Below are 22,271 nucleotides of genomic sequence, written 5' to 3' on the forward strand. Positions count from 1 at the left end.
TATTAGCTACCCTAAGATAATTTTGCCCGCCTGTCTTCTGATGACGAGATACTAACATGTACTTAGTTTTTTCTGAATTTACTTCTAGCCCCACCTGTCTACTAGCCTCTAGCAAAACTTCTGTGTTCGTATTTATTGTATTTATATCGTCGCCCAATAAATTAATATCATCAGCATATGCCAATAGCTGATGTGTCCCATTCAATTGCTAACCCTCCTGCCTATCTTGGACTTTCCGATGGCGTATTCTAGCGCAAAGTTAAAGAGCAAGGGAGACAAAGCATCTCCTTGTTTTAGACCGTTCTTGATGAGGAATGTCTCAGATACATATTTACCTACTCGAATTTTGCTACAGGTTTCATTTAAGAACATTTTTATTAGACCCACTAGCTTCTTTGGTATACCAAATTCAACAAGAATATTATGTAGTACTTTTCTCTTCACAGAGTCATAGGCTTTTTTGAAATCTATAAATAACTGATGTACGGTCCCACCGAACTCCCATTTTTTCTCTAGTATCTGACAAATGCAAAGATCTGATCAATTGTTGCTTTGTTACGTCTGAACCTACACTGATGATCCCCAATAATTTTATTCGCATATGGGGTTAATCTCGCCAAAAGAATGTTTAATATAATTTTGTACGAGGTTGATAGAAGAGAAATTCCTCGGTAATTACCACACTCAGTCTTGTCCCCCTTCTTATGAATAGGAATAATTATGGTTTCCTTCCATTGTTGTGGCATCTCTCCCTTGTCCCAAATTAACTGAATAAGCTTATGGATCTTCATATGCAACTTTTTGTCATGTGCTTTAATTAATTCTGTTGGAATTTCATCAATACCTGGAGATTTATAATTTTTCAACCTTCCAGTGGCTATTTCACCCTCACCTGAATGAACATTAAGGGCAATAATGTCGCACCAACGCCCTTCCAGAATTATGTAAGACTACCTGTCACTAACAAATTCTACTCTCTTAAGTGCTGCCCTCCCCCATCGTAAAATTAATTATATTTTGATTTTTAACGGTTGTTTGTGATCATTAACGAGCAAAATTATTTTCTGTCCAATAAAGAATGACGTTGGGGATTAAATAGCGGCTTCCGACTTGTATAACAGAATCCTATTTTTAATAGTTTCTGCCACAGAACTCTAACAAACATTGTACAGAGCCTGATTTTCAGTACTATCGACGTTTCGGAACTTACATCTGCAGTTTTCATGTATGCCAAGATAGGGCACATTAGGCCGGGTGCCTTTCGTACACATTATCTGTTAATAGAAGTAATCAAGTAGGTGATGCGGTCTGTTGTCTAGTGGTAAAGTAAAGTAAAGTAAAGTTTGTCCCGCTATGCGCCATGTAGGCGCTTGGGGTGAGTGGAGGTATAGCTCCTCTCTTCCTTGACCTCGGCACTAGATGGGGGTGAGTGGTCAGCATCACGCCCCGGCCGGCTTTACCCCCGGGAAAGGACTCCGGCACCCATTGTAGAGGAGGCTGGGAGGGCCCCAGAGCCGGTCTGGACGCAGAGGCTAGAGGAAAAATCCTCTGCCTCCGTCGGGGATCGAACCCCGGCCGTCCAGCCCGTAACTAGTCACCATACTGACTGAGTTATCCCGGCTCATGTTGTCCAGTGGTAAAGAGTGAAATAAACAGATTAAGTTAAGGGCACTTTGCAGCTTGACATTTTTCATCTGCAAAGGTCGGAAGGAAATGGAACAACGAGAAATGTTACCTTGTTACAAAAATGTGTTTTACACTACAACAGTGTTTCTCTGCTGTCGGTCCGCAGACCGGGAGCGGTCCACGGCATATTTTACCAGTCCAAAAATTTCTACTGCCAACGGTATTTTCTTTCAGTTGGCAAATGATTATTCCAGTGGTAGAGTATGAAATAACAACGATCACGCTCATTATCTTAAATGTCTACAACTTTTATTATTATGCATTTTTGGCATAACATTTAGCCTTTAAACATAATTTCTTAATGCGGGTTTATGTTATGTTTTATTGGTAAGAGAGAAAGATGATTTCAATAAAAGATATGTTATATTTATTCTAGTATTAATATAAGCTATGTGCATAAATATGTAATTTAAAAGGTCCGCGGTGGAGAATTTAGATTTTTCTCTGGTCCGCATGAAATTTCTGGTAAAGAAATGCTTCTGTATTGTGTTAAAATACATTTTTATTCCCAAATGTGAAGAACATCTGCATCATAAAAAGCGAAGTGTTCGTAACTTTCGTGGATTCCCGCCATCAACACCCATGCCAGCGTTAGCCTACATTATAGCCAACTGATAAATACTAAATATCCGCATTTTTTACCGAATAGGCTTGTTATATTATAGATAAGTAGGGTGAAAAATCCCACACACTTAAGTCACTTCATAGAGGCTTCATCTCTGACCCTACTCTTGGCTAGTTTGGGAGTAAACATGTTTGTACTGTTTTTCGGGTGAAGCATTTGGAAGACGTAGTCTTCATGGCCAGATGATGATAAGCAGATGGTATCAAAGCTTTCAGGGATGGAAGTTACGAGGTACACGCTGCAGAACGTTTCGGAGTGCCTCATTCTTAAATTCAAGGACGCTTGGTCTGGATAATAGTCTTCATTATACTAATATCATGATTACAAGGCGAGTTGAAAGTCAGCAGGAAATTACTTCTTTTACATGTTTATCTTGTAGCTCCTTTCTTCGTTTTGAGTATTTTTTTCGTACAATTATCTTCTGTAGATTAATTTCTAAAAGATGCCTAATTGTAGCAGCATTTGTGAAATAGAACAATGTCATTATTGAGATGTTAGTGAGTCATAGGCATTGTGTTAAGAAGGAGAGCATGTTCAATAAGATTTTGAAGTTTTCTGAACAGTTGCAATGTATAATAATTCAGTTCTTTATTACAGTAATAATGACAAAAGTAATAATAATATAATTATCCACGTATTTTTAACTTTGGTACTACATGAAGAACAGTGGTCAGCTTGACGTTCCGGCCACTTTACTTTGACTAAAGGAGCTCCCATCGGATTGGATACTCGGCGTGCTTCAGAGAAAAGTCACTGCCCCCGCTGGAAATCGAACCCTGATCATCCATACGGTTAACCAGCTATTTTATTGATTGAAAAAATATCAGATTTTAATCAGACGGTTATTGTAATTTATAATTGTTTATGATGACCTCTATACTTACAAAGATGAAACATTTATAATTTTATTTTGTCGGGAATATGCTAATCGGTTCAGTCTATTTTATACTTAAGTGTCTGCCAGAAGTATTAAGAGATTTGAGCTGCAAATAAATAACTGTATGCTACAAGACATTGAACAGCCGTGGAGGGTAATATGTAATGAAATTTTATATTTCTTAGTTTTAGTAAACTTCTTCACTGCAGTCCAATTTGTGTTAAAGTCCGACATCGATGAGGGCATTCTGCACAAAGCACTACTTTCGTTTCTGCGCACAGAAGCGACTAAAATTGCGTGAGGGAATCCCCAGCGTGACAGTCTCGTGCAACAACGTGTAGGAGAATACCGGAGAATCCCCCGTGATGACTTCGTCACATAGCCATGTTGGCGCCACACAGTCCGGCCGCGCAAAGGTCATTGACTTCATACTAGAGAATTCGCCCAACTCGGGCACATGGCATCGTCTCTGAAAACAAGCTCTTCCTGTGCGCGAGGTGTCTCATTCACATTTGCTCCTTCTCGCACCCCTTCCTCGAAATATTATAAGTGTAATGAAACAGTTTTTGTGACTTTCGTCAGGTCGTTTTTCGTGAAAGTGGACCTTTTGTCACGACGACATTGTTTGTGGATGGAGAAATCTAATACATAAGCAATCGCGAACAGTCGACAAGGGGTGTTCCTCGAGCTTGTGGGGTTAGGAAGGGGAGTAACGATTCCTCGACGTAGAAGACCAGCACTTTACGAAGTCTTGACCTCAGTCGTGAGCGGACTGTTTGGGCTTACCGTCTGCTATCTAAACACGTTAACATCAAAGCAATCGAAACAAAACGAAATTTTTGACTTATTCTGTTGTGTATTTGTGTGAAATTTGTGTTTCGTATTTCTTAAAGGGAGCTACGGAGATTGAGGGTTTGAGAAAAAAGTTGCTAAATAGAATATTTGGACCTAAGAAGTGACAAGAGGCCGGATAAAATTGCACTGTGAGGACTTCCATCGTCTGTACTCTTCTCCAATAAGCATATTATTAGGTTATAAAGTTAAGAATTATTACATGGGTGGGGAGTGTAGCACGCGTGAGATTATTGGATATATGCGTACAAAATTTTGGTCTGAAAATCTGAATATCACATAAAACATATGGGAGTAGACGTGAATATAATTTAAAAATGCGTCTTACGGAAACGGGGTGGGAGGTTTGTAAACTGTATTAATCTGGCTCAGGATACGGTTTAGTGGCGGACTCTTGTGAGTACATTAAGGAAACATCTGCTTGCATAAAGGGCGGGTCACTTCTTCACTACTTTAACTATTAGCTTTTAAGGAGTCTACTTCATAGAGTTAATTCTTAAACACTATTGGAATTATAATGTTTTTAAAATGTGCTGGCTGCTGCTGTTAAATTAAACCTACGCCTTATATTCAGGGCCTATATGAATTATACGCGACGTTACGAATTTTAAAATTTATCACTTTCAATTATTACAAAGCTGAAGGAATTACATTTTCGAAACGAGTTAACTTCCTATAATTTGGATGGCCCTTTGAGCAACATGGTAGGCCTGTGTGGTCCCTAAATGGACACACAAAGATAGGAATGGATGGACCAAAGTGCATCGAATATTTACTTTATATTGATAATGCGATGGCAAACATATGATTAAAACCTACAGTTAATTTGTGTTTTAAAAATATCGGTTCACACAGAAATATAATATAAAGTAAAATATAGCATAATATATAATGACAACAGTAGCTGCATGGTGTGTATTATTATACAAAAGGCAGTTCGTATTTGAAAGACCATACACAGAAGTATTTGAATTGTTGGAGGACTTCAGGCAAGACGTTTACGAAGAATGTGACATTTTTAATTGTTGTTCTGGCCTTATTTTGAGAGATTACTTAGAAACTGATTGTGATTTATATTACATAGCACCATTCTTGTTTTAAGTCGACTGGAAGTAACGAAGGACGAGGGGGGCTGAGAAAGAGATCTGGAAGAGATGGGAAGAAAGTACGGGAGAAAGGAAAACAAGAAAGGGGATTGCGATACTTTAATTGCCTATTGCATTTCAGTGAGATTTTTTCTACGAACAACAGCGTTAATATTCTAAATTGTTGTTATTATTAGACGTAACAGCACTAAAATAAATTTATAATTTTTTATGATTGTCTAGTTTTATCCATACGAAAAATAATAAATCAATACCAAATAATCTGTACGTTTAATGTAATTTACGATCAGTGATTTGATTACTTTCTAGTCGAGAACTACAATGTATTGTTTCATCAGTCAAAACGCAACTCAAAAATCATTATATTTTTTGAACTGCATACTGTCTTACATGTTACTAGTTGAGGGCTGAGATAGGCATCCAGTTGGTGCCACGTCGATACTAGGGATAGATTTTTGCGACAGAGGTGTGATCTCTTTCATTCCTGATATATGAATTAGTTGTCAGATGTGGCTTTTATTTACATTATGCTCATTAAACAATTTTAATACGTATTTTAATCCTTTGAGTCCAGTTTCAAATATGTTTGCAAGGCATAGCATTGGCGTTTAGGATATTATAAACAAGTATTACAACTGTGATATATATTGCACATTTAAATGAACTGTTTTCATATATTTTTTAGTGTCACGGTTTATAAATTACAGAGAAATTCTGGGAGCGTTTCCGTGCCATATGTTGTCAGACTGAGGTATTGTAAGCGCTATCAATGTGATTGTATTTATTTGGCCATTCATTTAGAAATCTTATCTGAAAACAGTAGTAAAAAAATGGAATCAGTTTGATATGGCTAAAATTAACACACCTTGTGTGTTCTTTGTTGTGGAAATTTTTATGTTTTGGCTTTCAAATTTTTACCATTTTAAGATTATTTTAACATAACTTGCATTTGCACATTATTATCTGTTCTTATAAATACTATTCCCCCTCTTGAATGTCTAATAATAATGCTGGCCAATGACGGGAAGAGGCGGGAATTATTTAGACCACGTGGTTAATAATTGAACCAATCAGATTGCAGAAGCACTTTTTCAAGCTTCCCGGCTCAGCCATAGTTGTATGGAAGACGGTAGCGTGTCGAGGGATAACGGGCTCGGTTACGTTGGTTCCATATTTCTGTCTGTTGCAGGTCTTGTTGGACTATCTTGTTTGTGTGTGGACGGTGCTAATAAGTTTGTGATTCACGTTGCAGTGCATAAACGTTGTGGACCCTGAGAAACTAATAATGAGTAAGCTGTACGTAGGAAATTTACCAGCGGACGTGAACGAAGGCACGTTAAGACAACTTTTCCAAGATCATAGTTTATCGTGTACCACGATACTTGTAAAGCATGGTGGATATGCATTCGTAGATTGCACGGACCAATCTACAGCCGATAGAGCGATTGACAAACTAAATGGTAAGTTCATTTTCATTGCATTTCATATCGCGTTTAGGTGGTGTAGTGTTCGTGACTAATTCTACTTTTCACTGTTCAGTCATACAGAGTATCACGGAACCCATGCCCTCGGCCTATCACGCTCTTCATTTCCTTTTCATACGATCCAATATGGCTGCCAGTTTCAAGCTGAAGGTCATGTGCTTAACATTTGAAATTCATTATAAATATACAGGCTGTTGCATATTTGCCATTCTAATGATATTACGCAAGTTTTATGAAATTTTTATTTAAGATTATTTAGTTTCCATTTTATTGATTTTCTGTGAGTGTTGTGTACAAGGACCAGTTGTTTCTGCACCGGCGCCAAGCTCACGCCACAAAAAGCCGGTTGCCAAGCCGCTTGAAATTAGGCCTACAGACATCGCCCATATGCCAGCTACAAATCATTTCTCGCGCCGCTTACATAAAATTAAATGTTTTCCGAAGACTCAGGCATTCAGTATTTGTGTATGTGGCTACATACTGCACATTTACTAGTGTTATGTTAATTTACAGCCTTTGCATTTTATCTAAGAATGAGTAGGCCTGGATGTTTTGTAGTTGCATGTGGGTTTCAGTCTTGTGGTAAAAATCCTGTAATGCATACCCAATTGTCATTACTAATTTTTCTTACAAACGAGCATTGGCTGTCCACTGAGGAATTGTAATGCAAAGTACAATTTCTTATATAAACTCAGACAATATAAATTAGATTTTAGTATGTCAACAAGTTTAATTAATCATCAAGGGATACAAAAGTGTATGGCAAACTTACAAACAAATAATATTTGGCCTGAGTTTCTTTGATGACTTACTTTACAAAAAACAAGATTTGGAAGATTCCTTGGCTGTTGTATATTCAGCTACCACCCAGTTTGAGGTAATGTTACCTATTTTTATAACTTGTTTTTCCATCCTTGTGTATAACCTTTAAGTGGACTTCTTCAGGTCTTTAATTTGCAGCATAATTACAGATGAAACTTCTTTCATCATCATCAATATCATCTCAAATGGTTCAGCTTTAGCAGCATTTGCAGGTATCGAGTCAATTTTGATGCAGAATCTTAATGTCAATAAGTGACATAAACCACATTGGATTTATCACTTGTTTTGTGATTTTGATTTTAATGTATTAGACTTACTGCATTCAATGATTAATTATTTTCAAATGTTTTATGAAACTGTGACCAAATGAAGTTGTCACCAGATTTGAATTTGATTTTTATATCTAACAGTAACCCTTCTATTCAACCCAGTCCCAATATGAAACAGTTTTATTTATTTTGGATAAGTGGATTTGTATATTAGTTCTATAGCATGGTTGTTTAAAGTGAAACTGTTGGGAAGTAAATTTGGACATTTAAACTGTTGAAAAAATGTTATGATACGTAATGTGGGAATTATACCCGAAGTAAAAGAACGCACTTTAAAATGATAATTGTGATTGTCATACAGGTGTGTCAGGCAAAGTGATGTGGATTCATATGATTACAAATTAAAATTGCATGGCTGTGAAAACTTTAAATCTTACATTTGAGGGATGTCTGATATCTTATTAAACAGAACTGGTATGCTCAGTTCAGGAACATATCGTGCCTGCAGCGCTTATGGACCTTGCACCGAGGATAACTTCGAAAATCAAATATTTGTGGATTCATATGATTGATTTGACATTTGATAAGAGGACCAGGAACTGGAGAGACCATGTTTAGAGTTTAAACATGCAGATTGACATGTTAACATAAAACATTGTTATTTTAATTTGTTAGTTAGGTATAGATAAAATATTTTAATTGTTAGAGAAATTAAGATGTTGAATATTTTTGACATTTTTTGCTATGGGCCTGTTATATATAAATTTATAATTAAAGCTTGTCCTGGTGCAGAAATCAAATTTCATTGTTATGAAATGATCACAAAATTTAAATTTTTCATTGGTTTTCTTAGCAGTGGTTTTTGCGTTCATGAAATACTTTAAATTAATTTTTCTCACTTTCAATTTTGCAGTGGAATTATCAATTGCCTAATGTTCCTAGTTGTATCAGTTTTTATGGTGCAGCATTTCCTGAATTATGATGTTATAAAAATTGTATTTTTGAGTTTTTATTTCAGATTTGGAATACTGTTTTCAATTCGTTTTATTTATATCCACATTTTGCAGTGATTGTGTTCTACCGAGTTTACAGCACGATGCAATTCTTGAATTTAAAGATCCTTTCATGCAAATTATGGGCATGAATTACCTGTTTGTCTGTTGCTTGTGGAAAATTGTTTTCATTGCATTTGCCTGGGTTTGCTGCTTTATAATACATTTTAACCAGGACATTCTGAGTCATCAGATGGGGTTCCAAATTTTGCATCTTGTCCTGGAACACTGAATTTTTTTTTCTTCCCCTTGAGAGTCGTAAATTCCAAGTACTGTCCATCAATTTAAGTTTGTCTCAGGAGATGCAATTAAATTCTGGACTTCCCTGCCCTTGAATATTCATTATAATTATCATAATTTCAGTCAACTGCGGTGGCTAACACTTGCTATTGAGGGACAGTTTTAACAATTCTCAGATCGTGAAGGAACCAAAATTTTAATTATCACTGGAAATGAAACCTGTTTGAGATAGTAGCACGTGGGAGTTTTGCTAGCAGATTTCTTTATTTGGCGTCGATCATTGCATCATTTGCCTTGGACACTGCTTGCAGAATTTGCTACTCAGGTCATTCATGCATGAGAAGTAATAATAATTCACAGGTTCATTATTCGTAACAATGATAAGATTTGTATGGTGATGCAATGTGGTGACTGTGACTTCAAGTCAATTTAGCTCCCATTTTATTTGATTTGGTATGAATGAAATTCATGTTTTTTCCCCCAAAATGCATTTCTAACATGACTCTAAGTCATCCCTGAAAATTGATTGTAAGAATTTGCTTATTATTTGTGAGTAATTTGTATTAGTTATCTTGCATTGGGCATAAATGTAATAAATTATGAAAGTAGGGTAACTTTAATAGAATTTAATGTAGCTTGTTGAAATTGTGTCCCCTCCTTTCACCGTCATAAAGAATTATTCATCTTCATTGCAGGTAGAAGTGTATGATTGGGTATTTCTTCTACAAAAACAACCGAAGGACAGTGGAAGGTTTCAGAAACAAGTAAAAATAAAATGGATTCTCCCAGCCTGTTTTCTCCCGTGGGTCTGGCATCCATATTTTGTTTTCGATCCATTCCGACACACGTCTCGACTCTTATGAAACAGAAAACAGTCTTTTGGTTAGTAGGCCCAGTGCATGTAGTCTTACGTCATTAATGTACCCCCCCCCCCCCCCCTTTCTGCCTAGTACGGAAGTATTTTGAAGAGCACGGAGTCCGGTTGCAAGAGTCGAATTTATTGTGTTCCGTCAGCAGTAGATTTGCTTCACTCCACTACATTGCAACATCCTTATGTGATGTGATTACAGTGGATCACCCAGTTTAGAACCGTGTGATGACTAATGGATTATTTTCCGCATAGTGTAGCGTGCCTGTTTTGTATATGCTTAATATTCAAACAAACCATCCGTCTCAGATCATTTGATAGAACAGGTTTCGAATTTGATGCGGGGAGAAGCGGTGATTCGCAGTTGAACGAATAAAGCCTTACTGCCCGAAGTTGCAGCCATGGGTTTACTGTCTTAACGCATTTGTAATAATGACACCCAACACAACACCAGGCGCCTTCGAGGTGGACGGACACACGCCCCCAGGGCAGACTTGGCTCCTGTTACACCGAGGCATGCAGTTTTGTGTCCTGCTAATATGCCCGTAATTTATTTACATTTATTCTTCATTTTAAGGCGCCAGTCTAGTTATTTAGACTGTAATCTGCGTTTGGTACGTAGAAGTAAACATGATTTTAAAATTTGTGAATGAATATTTTCTCGTTATGCTTATTAGTGCGCATTGTAGAGGCGAGAAGGCTGTCTGTAAAAGTATTTTTTTAAATCGTATAAGGTTTTTTTAAACTGATTAGTCATACAACTTTTAATTTGTCCCTGGTGATGTGACGTATTCTCCTTCAGGTTATAAATGTAATATTAGAAGAGAAGTCTGTAGGTTTTTCTTTTAAAGGTTTGGAGAGGACTCTTAAGTCCACAAGATGGATGTTGCAGAAAAATTGAAAATCTGGCATTAAATTTCTTTTTCCAGGTTCATAATTTTTCGGTACTTTGGGTGTTTGGGGCACTAGCAAGACAGGTTTGTCCACTCTGAAGAGGGGGAGCTAGCCAGACCACTGTGGGATATACCAGCATGAAGAATTTGTTTGTTAACCTGGAATATTTTGTCTAGCACCTAGCAGACATGCAACTGTTGTACAGCTTAAGTTATTCCCTGCCTTCTGGTTCTGCCAGCTGAAAATTTCCGGTTTTTTCTTGGTGTAACTCAGTATAAGGGAATGGAGGTATGCGATGGTGTTTTAATGCACAAGTTTCGTTCCCTTCTACTTGGGCACTTGTGGTTTGAAACTTCTTTTGCCCGTTCAATGCTGCGGAAGGGGGGAAGTTAAGAAGGGTCAATTTCAGGAGAACGTACTGAAGTATTCCGATTAGCATATGACATATGTGATATTACTCAGAGGCTGTCGTATTGCAGGGAAAAGAACAAGGAACTTGAAGAGATGATTGGCAGTCGCCAGTCGGATTAAAATTGTACTCACTAAGGAGGTACAGTGCTTTCCTTTTGGGGGAGAAAAATACGAATAACGAAGTTACCTTAAAATCGCGTCCACAGGACAGCAAACATAAAGTAATTTTTTGTCGGAAATTAACTCATTTGTATCCAGTTACGGCAAGCACGTGATTTATCGTGTTGTGCTGTTTTTTTTCCTTACATTTCATACAGTTTGCTAGTATAAAGAACCAGAATTAATACCTAGGACGCTGGGCCCCTTTCACAGATGTTGAATATTTATAAAAGGGCGGGTTGGTCCTTGAAATCGCTGACTTCCCTTTCAAGTGTTGTGAAGTACGTGCTTGGAGTAGGAGCCGAAGGGGTTGGGGAGGCCGTTAGTTTTCAAGACTGCGTTATGCTGTGTAATTATGTCATGTTTAAATTACGTACGAAATGTGTAAAACCTTTCTTAGCGTCACAGGGCCTTGTGCCATGCTTACGGACTGACGGACAGTACTGCAACACTCGAATTAACTGAGAAAGTTGTAACATCGATCCGAAAAAAATGTTTAGGTGTTTCAACAGTCCACCAGTTTTGCGTTTTTGAAAACATCCCTCTTCTGATAAATGGCGATGGAAATTGTCTGTTGTCCAAGGAGCCAAAATTTGAACTTCAAGCCTTTGTAGACGTTGATCTTTTGGGTTGTAACGCCATGTGAACTAAAAGGTAGATACTGAAGTTTTGAAGGAATATGCTGTCTTCCATTCGTTGATACCTAGAAATGCACACAGCGTGAGAACCTCGGATCTAGTATTACGAGTTTTATTTTCAGAGTATCACCCTGCAGAGGAGATTTGTTGTGTCAAAGGAACATAATACAATGTCAGTCACATTGTGAATCAGTACATGATAAGTTAGTATTTTTCAGGCGTTTTGTTGACAGCACAGTAGAAATGGCCAGGGAACATTTCATAAACTATTTCTTGAGTCTTCCAGCTTTCGTAAATAATAGATGTTATATCCCACATGTTGTTCATCTCTACAGTCATTGTCCCATTCATATTTTTTTTGTTTTTGCGTGATTATAACTCGTTATCGACTGATTTGCTTGATTTTTCGGTTATACAAAACTTTTTAGCGGAGTATTATTTTGGTGTCATTTTAAGGAGTGGGCTGTTTCCGTAACGGCACCTGCTTTAAATAAGATTTGGTACGAATGTCTGTCTGCCTGCTTATAAAAATACGTAATTATTTTTACTGATCATATGGTTAGAAATGTGGAGGTACAGTTCTTCCATGGACGAGATTACCATAATTACCAATGCAAGTCGTGATAAAATGCCCTTGTTCATACACATTGAGAAATTTGCTATTGCTTATAGTGTAGATCAGTGTTTCTCAACCGCCCGTTCTGCGACAGATTTTATTGGTCCGGAAACCTTTACTTCCAAATGTATTTTAATCGTTGAATGTGTTTGGGGAAAGATAATTACAGTGATAAAATTCGTAAGAATGAAAAGTACCACATGCATCTTTGACGCGAGTGACGCTAAATACTGGTTATTAGACCGCATTCGGAATCACTAAGCCACGCCTCTATCATCAGGACCATCCATTCTTAACATGTCATCTCCCTGATGATGGAAGCAGCAGGCACCTCTGAGCAGACTTTACGACGCAACATCCCAGAAGTCTGCCATCTTCATATGCCTTTTCTGAAACAGATAATTGCGTGACGGTTTGGCGTGCGTTTAATAATATGTTTGTCGTATTTTGACTTAGTGGTGTGCCAACGAGCTAAAGCGACCTTTTTCTGGCTGCACTACTCAGTTATAAGACGGAATAGTGCATAAGCTTTTCAACCTTGTGCCCAAGAACGGAATCTAGTACACGTTTACTGTTCTGCAGAAACATAGAACTTAATTGTTGGGTCTGAATGAGTTCCGCTTATGAAACATGGCTTTGTGGGGTGTGATTTATTGCGTCTTATTAAAAGATAAGCTGTGTTATCGAGAAACTTTTTCTGTGTTATCAGTGGTTTCCACTCCCCTCTTTAGGATGATTTGCCTAGGAATAGGTGTGATAAAGTGCACTTGGGAAATGGAAGACTAGCTTTAGTCCTGTATGTGGACCAGTTCCAAAATTCTGTCGCATGATGCTTTTGTTGAGTCAGAGGGAAGAAAGTGTACAACAACCGCGTATTGTACAGTTTAATAAGATTTGGGAAGACTGGTTCATTGTTTGGGGCTTGAATAGCGAAGTAATGAATCCATTATTATGCGAAATAAGGGTTTATTTTAAGATAGTACTAGAAGTAGTACATATATTTTTGGTTTCATGTGTGAAAGCGAGCTGTAGCCTATCGGAAAAATTACTCTGTAAATAGCGTCAGGATGTTCTTATGTTTGCCACGACTTTTACAATCGTATGCTATTTGTCACGTGTAAGACCGTCTGCAATTAGATTGGTTTCTTGGAGTTCATATTTAGGCTGTTTTATGAAGGAAACGTGACGTGTGTAATAAATGTACGCATTTGTTGTAATTCAAATACGATGCTTCATACCTTCGCCCTGATGATGGAGGCAGCAAGGACCTCTGAAACGTCGGTAAATTTATACCAGACTACACGGCATAACAACCCATAAGACTGCCATTTTCAGACTTACCGCCGTGAAAACCTAAAATCCTACAAGAGTATTATCCTGAGACGTTGCGTAGGGTAACGGAATCATTTGTATTATTTCTGTGTTTTCTTCTCCGGTCGTAGAATCTATTATTATTTAAAATAAAACACGTATATTTAGAATAAGTATTACAGGATCGTAGAATGAAATTTAAACTGAAAATAAACACGGTTTCAAGAAATGTGTTTAATTGTGTAAATATTTTTAATGGATTGTGTACCGTAAGATGTATTGTTCCGATCACAGTGGAGCGCAATCTTGATCAGAAACATTATAAACATATATAGGAGTTTGCTACAAAACCTCAATGCTGATTTCACGACTACAAGTTTTTACGTTATTGTCGAAAAGACATTTCTCAGACAAGTAAGGAAGTAGCCTCTCAAATACTTTTTGTTTGCTGTGAGGCACGAAAGATCTTTTTCATTATTAGTATGGAACACTTGCTTCCTAGAATTAAATTTTGATTCGACGAAGCTGACTTTTTTCGTTTGCTGTTGGAATGTTCTGTTTTATTTTGTTTTTTTCGAAGTTGTCGGCATGTCAGTACCAAAATCTCTTTCAGAATTTTTTTATTACATCGTACGTCGATTTCCTACTTTTCATCTGTGTCGGGGTGGACGGTAACATCGCTGTGTTGGGGAAACAACCATCTGATTGTCGTATGACGTATTTCGGTGTTGCTTAATCTAGGAATAGGCTTGAACTGGCAAACGATTTCTTCTTGTGTTCTTTCTGAAACGTGAGGTTCTACACTGACATTTGGCGTCACTCGTTTTGACTTTGCCATCGTCATGGTGTCTGGTGGAACGATTCGCATTACCGTCTTGATCGGTTTGATGTAGTTGAAAGAGTACGTAGAAGATTATTTTTTGGTCGGGAACGTTTCCCTTTTTGAGATAACATAATTCCTGAGCACATGAAAACTTTAGCTGATCCCACTGACGTTTTATGATACGCATGCATCATGAGTGCAAGTTCAATTCGTATTCTAAATATCGTCACGAGCCAGTTGATATTATCCTCCCATTATAACCCTTGTCTTTCATGAGGTCTTTGTAAATATTCTCAAAGCTTCGTTTTTAAACACCTTTCATTTGTGTGCATTGAGTGCAACATACATTTATCTTTTTTGAAGATATTTCGTAGCTTTATAATACCGCTGGTGAAGTTACAGTACTACGATTGTTCTAACATTTACTGTTTTATAAGAAGAGAATGTCGTCATTTTTCTAAGTTTTATTAATTTGTAGGATTTGAGGTTCTAATGGCGGAGAGCACGAAGAAGGCTGTCTTCTGGGCTATATCCCTGATGATGGAGGCAGCAGATACGTGTGAAATGTTGGTAATCTTCTACCACACTACAAGGCGCTACATCCCAGAAGACAGCCATATTCTGTTGCTATTATCTTTGCAACATAGCGTACAACTTCTCTGCTTAAAAAGATTATTAGCACGTGTTATGTTCAGCAGCGCAACCGCTAAAAGACGAAGTCATTTTATTTTAAATACTCTTCATGAATCTACTCAGGAGGCGTGGTGTAGCATTTTTATTTTTGTATAGTACCGTTGTTGGGACTGTGGCATCTTTAGTTACAAGCTTTAAAAGCAACTTGAGGCACACATGCGTTCTTCCAAATGCTTCCATCAGTATGGGAGTGACTGAAGGTCACGGCTGAGTGGTTATCACTCCTGCTTCCTGTTCGGAAGGTCCCGCTTTCAGATTTAACTCCGGGGGTCCGACTGTCCTGAAGGATTTTATTTTCTCAGACCAGCAATTTCCCCCCCCCCCCCCCAATTCCGGAACACCAACACAAATTAGACCATGGCTGCTTCCTTTATGTCCTTTCCAATTCATTATTTATAAATACCACTATCTGACGCTACAGACTTATAGAACGTACAGCGTCGTTAAAGAGAACATAAATTAGGTGACGAGTGTGTTGAAGGAACAGCGGAACTCAAAACTTATGACTTACCATGCCTGGGGGCACCTTGTATTTTCACTGTATGAACTGAATCTGCTCAGTCCCGATTTTCAATGAAAGTGACTTATTCCTTAGGTACTCTGTTTTTGTGAGGTGAAATGTGTTAGGTTTCGCCTAGTTGTCCGTCCTAGAAAAAATGGTTGGCGACCTCTTGTTTAATTGGTAGGGCCTACTGCAAGCATTCTTTTAACGTTACTTTAGATTTTGAAACTTTTCTCAGGGGAGAGGTTAAGTTTATGAGGAGACAGTGGTTTTGTGAGCCGGTCTCGTCAGTGACAAAGATTATGCAGTCCGCGAGCCACGTAGTTGTTAAGGACTCTTACAGTTACAGGAATATACTTGAATGTTCCTCAGGTTTGGGGAGGACCCACAGTCAGAAGCTGACAAGATCTGGTTTTCGATTCCTTTGAGACTTTTATAATAATAGTCTTAAATAAGCGAAGCTTTCACCCTAACCGAAATGCAGTTTGCTGTAGCTACTGAATCTGTCTGGTCAGGTGTGCAGTTTTGCCAGTTTGTATCTAGTCGAATAGTGGGCTTTGTTGAACATTTGTGGAGCACGGGAGACGAAAAGATGCTGAGTGGAAGAATTAATTTTGTTGAAACATATCGGTTTATTACTTTAAATGTCATTTTTGTAACAGAAAACTAAAACCAATTGGAGAAAGAATTTAAAGTCGAACCAGTCATTCGGGTTAAATTTAAATAGTTGCTATTCATCTACAGTATTTTATGCATGAGGTAAAACGTTTATACAACTCGATTCCATTAGATTCTAAATACATTTTCTCGCGGTCTTTGAATGAAATACGTAAAATGAAAGCATAACAGGAAGGCGCCTTTTCGTGGGCAAGTTTTATTTGGCAGTACTGTACGAATTTCAGTTAAATGTGGCATTGAGGCTCATCCTTCAATTTAAGGCGTTTTTAATTTTGGTTCATGTTGGTATAATATAATGTTGGACGATACTCTGATACAGCGTATTGCTTTACTAGAAAAAGCCCGTTAGTATATAATAGGCCTGTCTGTGTAAAATCTACAATGCTTTGAAGCAATTTTGGATATCGTGAATATTTAGTGAAATACTACGAAAAGTAATTGATTATACAGGACAAACAGTTAGCTAGTGTGATTAACTCTGCAGCAGTCATGAGGGCCTTTTTTGTTCATGTGGTGTGGTTATTACTGGACGTTAGTCTGCTACTCTGTATGCGCCATAGATTCTGCTAGTCTTAAGTTAGTTGTAAACCACTGTTGAGTTTTGTGTCTTAGGGTTTAAGTCCATTATGCTGTATCATACACTAATAATTCAGTTTTATTAAACCTTACGTGTTATATCTGAAGCCTGCGAGTTTAAGAACTTTATTTAATAATGTGTTTGGAAGGGAAGATAAGTTTTAATAATTTTAAAATGAATTAGTCATATTTTTATCTGTAATGAATTAATTTCAAAACCATTGACATGCATGATCTATGAGCGCATTTGGAAAGTGTATCCACTCCAAATTTCAGTACGCATTTCTGTCATTGTTTGGCAGCGAAATATATGCCGTACATTAAAATTGACTCACAATTATATTAGTAATTGTTGTCAATATTATAGGAACGCGTATTAGTGTTCTAGTTTGTTAGTAAGTCGATGAAACATCGCCAAGGCGGTTAATTTACCACTTCGGAGATGTTTTAGATCACATTTTGGCGACCACATCAGTATTGCTACGCTGTGAGTACATTTCCTAACTTATTTAACTTGCAAATTTGCCCTTATTTTGTATTCTAGTAATTTTTATGCACATGATACACCTCTGAACCCCAGTTTACGCGGGGACACTGCAAATTGGATTAATTACATCGTAATTATTTTAGTCGTAAAGATAAGTTTGCAGAATGGGCGTTACCATTGTAATTTATTATTTTTAATACATAGGCTGCAGGGCGCGTGAACATTGATGGAGTCAGTTATTGTTGATGTGGTAGCTGAACTTCACCCATTGTTTGTAAGCATTTTTTGGTCGGTCTCGTAACCCAAAGGATCAGATGATGGTCGTGAAAAACTTGAATAGGATGTAACCCTATCTTGGTGAGTGTGCTGTTTCAAGTGATTGGATGTCTGTTGTAAACGGAGCCGAAGTCTTATTGGCCACTCTTCACCCTTCACCTATAGGACGTATTCGAGAGTGACCGGCCTCTTGCATATTACCAGAATATTGAAAAGAATCCAAGGCAGCATTATAGAATAAAATCTTGACAGTTCTGGAGTGCCTATCTTACGCTGTTTGACTCTTGCCTACGAAAAGGTAATTGCTGATGACAACAATAAAATTGTCCTCACAGGTCTAAGATCTTTTTTAAAAAAGTGCCAGTGTAATTCTTAAGTTGTTATAATTCACTTTGCATTTTGTAACTAATTAGATGTTGGAGAGATAAGGTAATTATTAAATTGGCTGTTTAAGTAATAGAATCCTTACCGAAAATTGTCCTTACTGATAACTATTAACATAAAAACAAACTTTGCAGTTACGTTCCTTAAGAAATCGAGTCGTCGAAATTTCACTGATACTTAAAATGTGTGCTGGTTGAATTTTGTTATTACGCCCAAATCTTCGTAAATCGACAATATGGAATGTGCTTACTTTTGTGAATGAAACAGTTATGTTGTTTTCAGGACAGCTCTGTTTTCAAAATAGGTGCAGTTGGAAGGCCTTTCGTGTCTCATTGCAACATTATTGAATTTTAAACGGGCCAACCTGGTTAATTCTGAACGGTAATGAGATGAATGTCGTTAAGACGGGCTTGATTTGGGCTGAGAGGAAGTCGGGAGGCAATTCCCAGTTCGCGGGCCGCTTTTAGAGGACCGACTTGAGTGTCCAATATGTGGCCCAAGAATGTATGACTGGGGCACAACGTGCGATGACTTAACGTAGTGAAACCCACAGGGGTATACAGAGTTTAAATAGAAGGGAAGGCATTGCAGTTGGTGCCTGAAGAGTTCTGAAGGTGAGTTTAATGCCCTGACCGAAAAAGACGGTGGTGGTTGGTTTGGAGTGATTTATTATGTAATTTCGAGACATCTTGCTGTGATTTTAACGGCTGTTTGGTCACCCCTGTATCACAAGATACCTGTTGCGCGAAACGAAAGTACCGAGTTCGAAGGAGTCGGTGTACAGGAGCCGGTAGCTAGCCTTCTACGCTGCTCTGAGCTGGAACCGGATTCTGTAGGCAGTTCCTCTCATGTGCATGATGGATGTAAGGTGAGTTTTGGTCGGAATGCTCTCCGACTTGTTTTTTTTTGTCTCTCTCCGTCTCTCTCTCTCTCTCTCTCATCTACTGTTGATTAAGGAGGCGAGTCGCGTTAGTTCTTCCGAGCTCGTATTAACGTTGAATGAGGAACGAAGTGTGTGTACATCACTTTCATTCTGAGGAAGTGGAATCAACTTATTAATTTACAAGCTTTGGCATGTTTTAAGATTTTGCCAAATAGCGAAATATTCCCTGTATTTGTCTCGTTACCTTGTGTAGATAACTGAGACCCATCGAACCTCAACATTTGTTTCTTTAACCTTCAGCCACACATGTATATACATTCTCTAATAGAACTGAATATGAACGCCTTTGGAATGTCAAACCTATTCCGAATAGAACACGTTTACATTCGTCTTTTAAGGGGCTGATTCACCCCAATTAACCTTACCTGTATTAAGTAACCTGAAACATACCGAAATATTTTTAGTAATTTCACCCTATTTTCTAAATAGGATTCGGAAATTTCGGCCCATGGCGGCGTATGGAAGAGTGGAGTTATGGCTTCAGGCATTCTTAACCTGGGAACTAGATTGAGTATTCAGTTGCAGGATAAGGCCGCTTTAACGCCTGTGAGAGAGCCCCTAATACCCAGTGGGTGTATGAAGCGGTCTGAAGAAGGTATCGGAGAACAAAGTCGCTATTGAGTATCTACGTTTCATAGTCGAATCTCGGTGTTCCCATCTCGTTCAGACTACTTGAGGTCCGTGGTGGAAATGTAAACTTTACATTCTGCTGCGTGGTCACTCTGCTTTGACTCTGTAGGAACTGTTATAAATTCTAATAATAGCTCGTTGGATTATACATTGAGGTACGAATCACGTGAGACTAAAATTGTACTCGTCATGTATTTGATCTGTATTTAACGCGCAGTAACATTGATTCCAGCATTCCGTAGAGGAGAATTTCATGCGAGATCCGAAACGCATTGCAGTTCGACATCTTTGCACCATTTGAAAACTCGCCAGCCATTACAGCGAAAGGTGATAGGTGGGGAAAAGTTTGAAGGCCCATTTCGCATTGATGTCGATGGAATGTACGACACGCATTGCTTTTGGCACTTTGCATTTTCGAGTTTAGAATTGGACGTAAAGGAGACCTCGGGGGCTGTCTGACCGCATGTAAACAGACATCGAAATCGTGGGATGGATTTTCAAAATTTGATATTGGAGACATACTAAAATTTCCCGACATGTTTTGGACGAGAGCTATGAAGAAAATGTAATACACACAAGACAGAAACATTTGTTTTCACGAATTTAACATCTAGGGGCAATAACGAATGAACAAGAATTGTGTCTGTGCGTGTATTCTACAACTTGTTTTTAATATTGCATATTTAAAAGCTTGCCAAAAGTGTAATAAATATAAAAGGCCTGCTGAAATATCTCTCTGCATAATGTCTATTAGTAGACTTTAGACTCCGGTTACAGTAGCTTGATCGATTGGCTTCAGACATGTGGGATTAATATTTTGACTCTTCTGAAGTTTAGCCATATTTAAAAACGCCAGGGTTTCTATCAGTCTTCGACCGAAGTCGGTAAAAGCTGTTCTTTGACAATAATGAAGTTGGTCATCCGTGTTTTATTACTGGTCGCAACTTATCAGGCCGAAGGCCGACTTGGAGCGGTGTTAACTTACCGCTTGTCAAATGACATTTGAGCATTAGTAACAGGTTGAATGAACTGTTATCTTAGAACACTTCAAAATGTTGTGTGAGAATTCAGTGTTTTTGTCTCTTGCTACCCACAGTAGCCAACTGAGCTGAATATTTTACTGACTGTTTTTGAAACTGCGAGTTTGTCTTCTGGTGTGGGACGAAAATGTAGCTGGGTTTGGTTTTGATTTAAATGATTTTCAGGCAAGTGGTTTTACCGGACACACAGTCCCCGCTCTTAGGAGTAATTACTTTGCTGTAGAGAGTTCGTAAAGCAAGTCAGATTTTCCCAAAAGAGCAGTGTTCCCGAGTGACTGATCCATTACTAAAAAAGATTAGAAATCAATAGTTTTATAACTTGAAACGAAATATAGTAGCAATTGAAACGTATTAGACTTACGTATTCTATAAAAATTAAATCAAAATTCTCTCACGAAATGCACATCGAAAGCAAAGCGTAGGGCGAACAGATTCATGTGCTTTCCCAGGTTTCAACCAGCCACTGCCTGGACTACGCTCAGCTCTTTGCGTTTTCGTTAGCACGTGTTCGATTTTGTTCAGATTTCAGAGGGTTTGTGCTGCGTGGAAGATGAAGGGATTCGAGCTTTATATAAAGGGGGGATTGGAGTTATTTTGTATACCTCTGTTACAAAATGTGTAATCGAGATCTATTATCGATTTTGAATAGTCGTAGGGAAGACAGGTGCATCCTTGAAGATTTCTGTCTTCTGGGTTGTTGCGCTGTGTAGTCTGGTAGATGTTTACCAACGTTTCAGAGGTCATACTGCCTCCGTCATCAGGGCGATGATTCGCCCTGATGAAACGTTGGTAAACATCTACCAGACCACACAGCACAACAACCCAGAAGACAGAAATCTTCATATTCATCGCCCAGATGACGGAGGCAGTATGACCTCTGAAACGTTGGTAAACATCTACCAGACTACACAGCGCAACAACCCAGAAGACAGAAATCTTCATACTCATCGCCCTGATGATGGAGGCAGTATGACCTCCGAAACGTTGGTAAACATCGACCAGACTACACAGCGCAACAACCCAGAAGACAGAAATCTTCATACTCACCGCCCTGATGACGGAGGCAGTATGACCTTTGAAACGTTGGTAACCATCTACCAGACTACACAGCGCAACAACCCAGAAGACAGAAATCTTCATACTCACCGCCCTGATGACGGAGGCAGTATGACCTTTGAAACGTTGGTAACCATCTACCAGACTACACAGCGCAACAACCCAGAAGACAGAAATCTTCATACTCATAGCCCTGATGATGGAGGCAGTATGACCTCTGAAACGTTGGTTAACATCGACCAGACTACACAGCGCAACAACCCAGAAGACAGA

General features: G+C 38.3%; 1 protein-coding gene across 2 annotated transcripts in view; it reads left to right on the top strand.

Annotated features, from left to right (window-relative positions):
• Imp (IGF-II mRNA-binding protein) overlaps positions 1-22,271 on the top strand; it is a 161,719-nt gene that overhangs the window by 70,193 nt on the left and 69,255 nt on the right. For both annotated transcript variants that reach the window (XM_022067285.2, XM_087340966.1), the window contains one exon: positions 6,399-6,606. In XM_022067285.2, the coding sequence (XP_021922977.1) occupies positions 6,399-6,606 (208 nt within the window). Of the gene's footprint in view, positions 1-6,398; positions 6,607-22,271 lie in introns of those variants that run through there.

The sequence above is a fragment of the Zootermopsis nevadensis genome, unplaced genomic scaffold, assembly GCF_977971745.1.
Source record: "Zootermopsis nevadensis isolate Lab colony 2312 unplaced genomic scaffold, Znev_1.0 Znev_ptg000061l, whole genome shotgun sequence".
Classification (NCBI taxonomy): Eukaryota; Metazoa; Arthropoda; class Insecta; order Blattodea; family Termopsidae; genus Zootermopsis; species Zootermopsis nevadensis.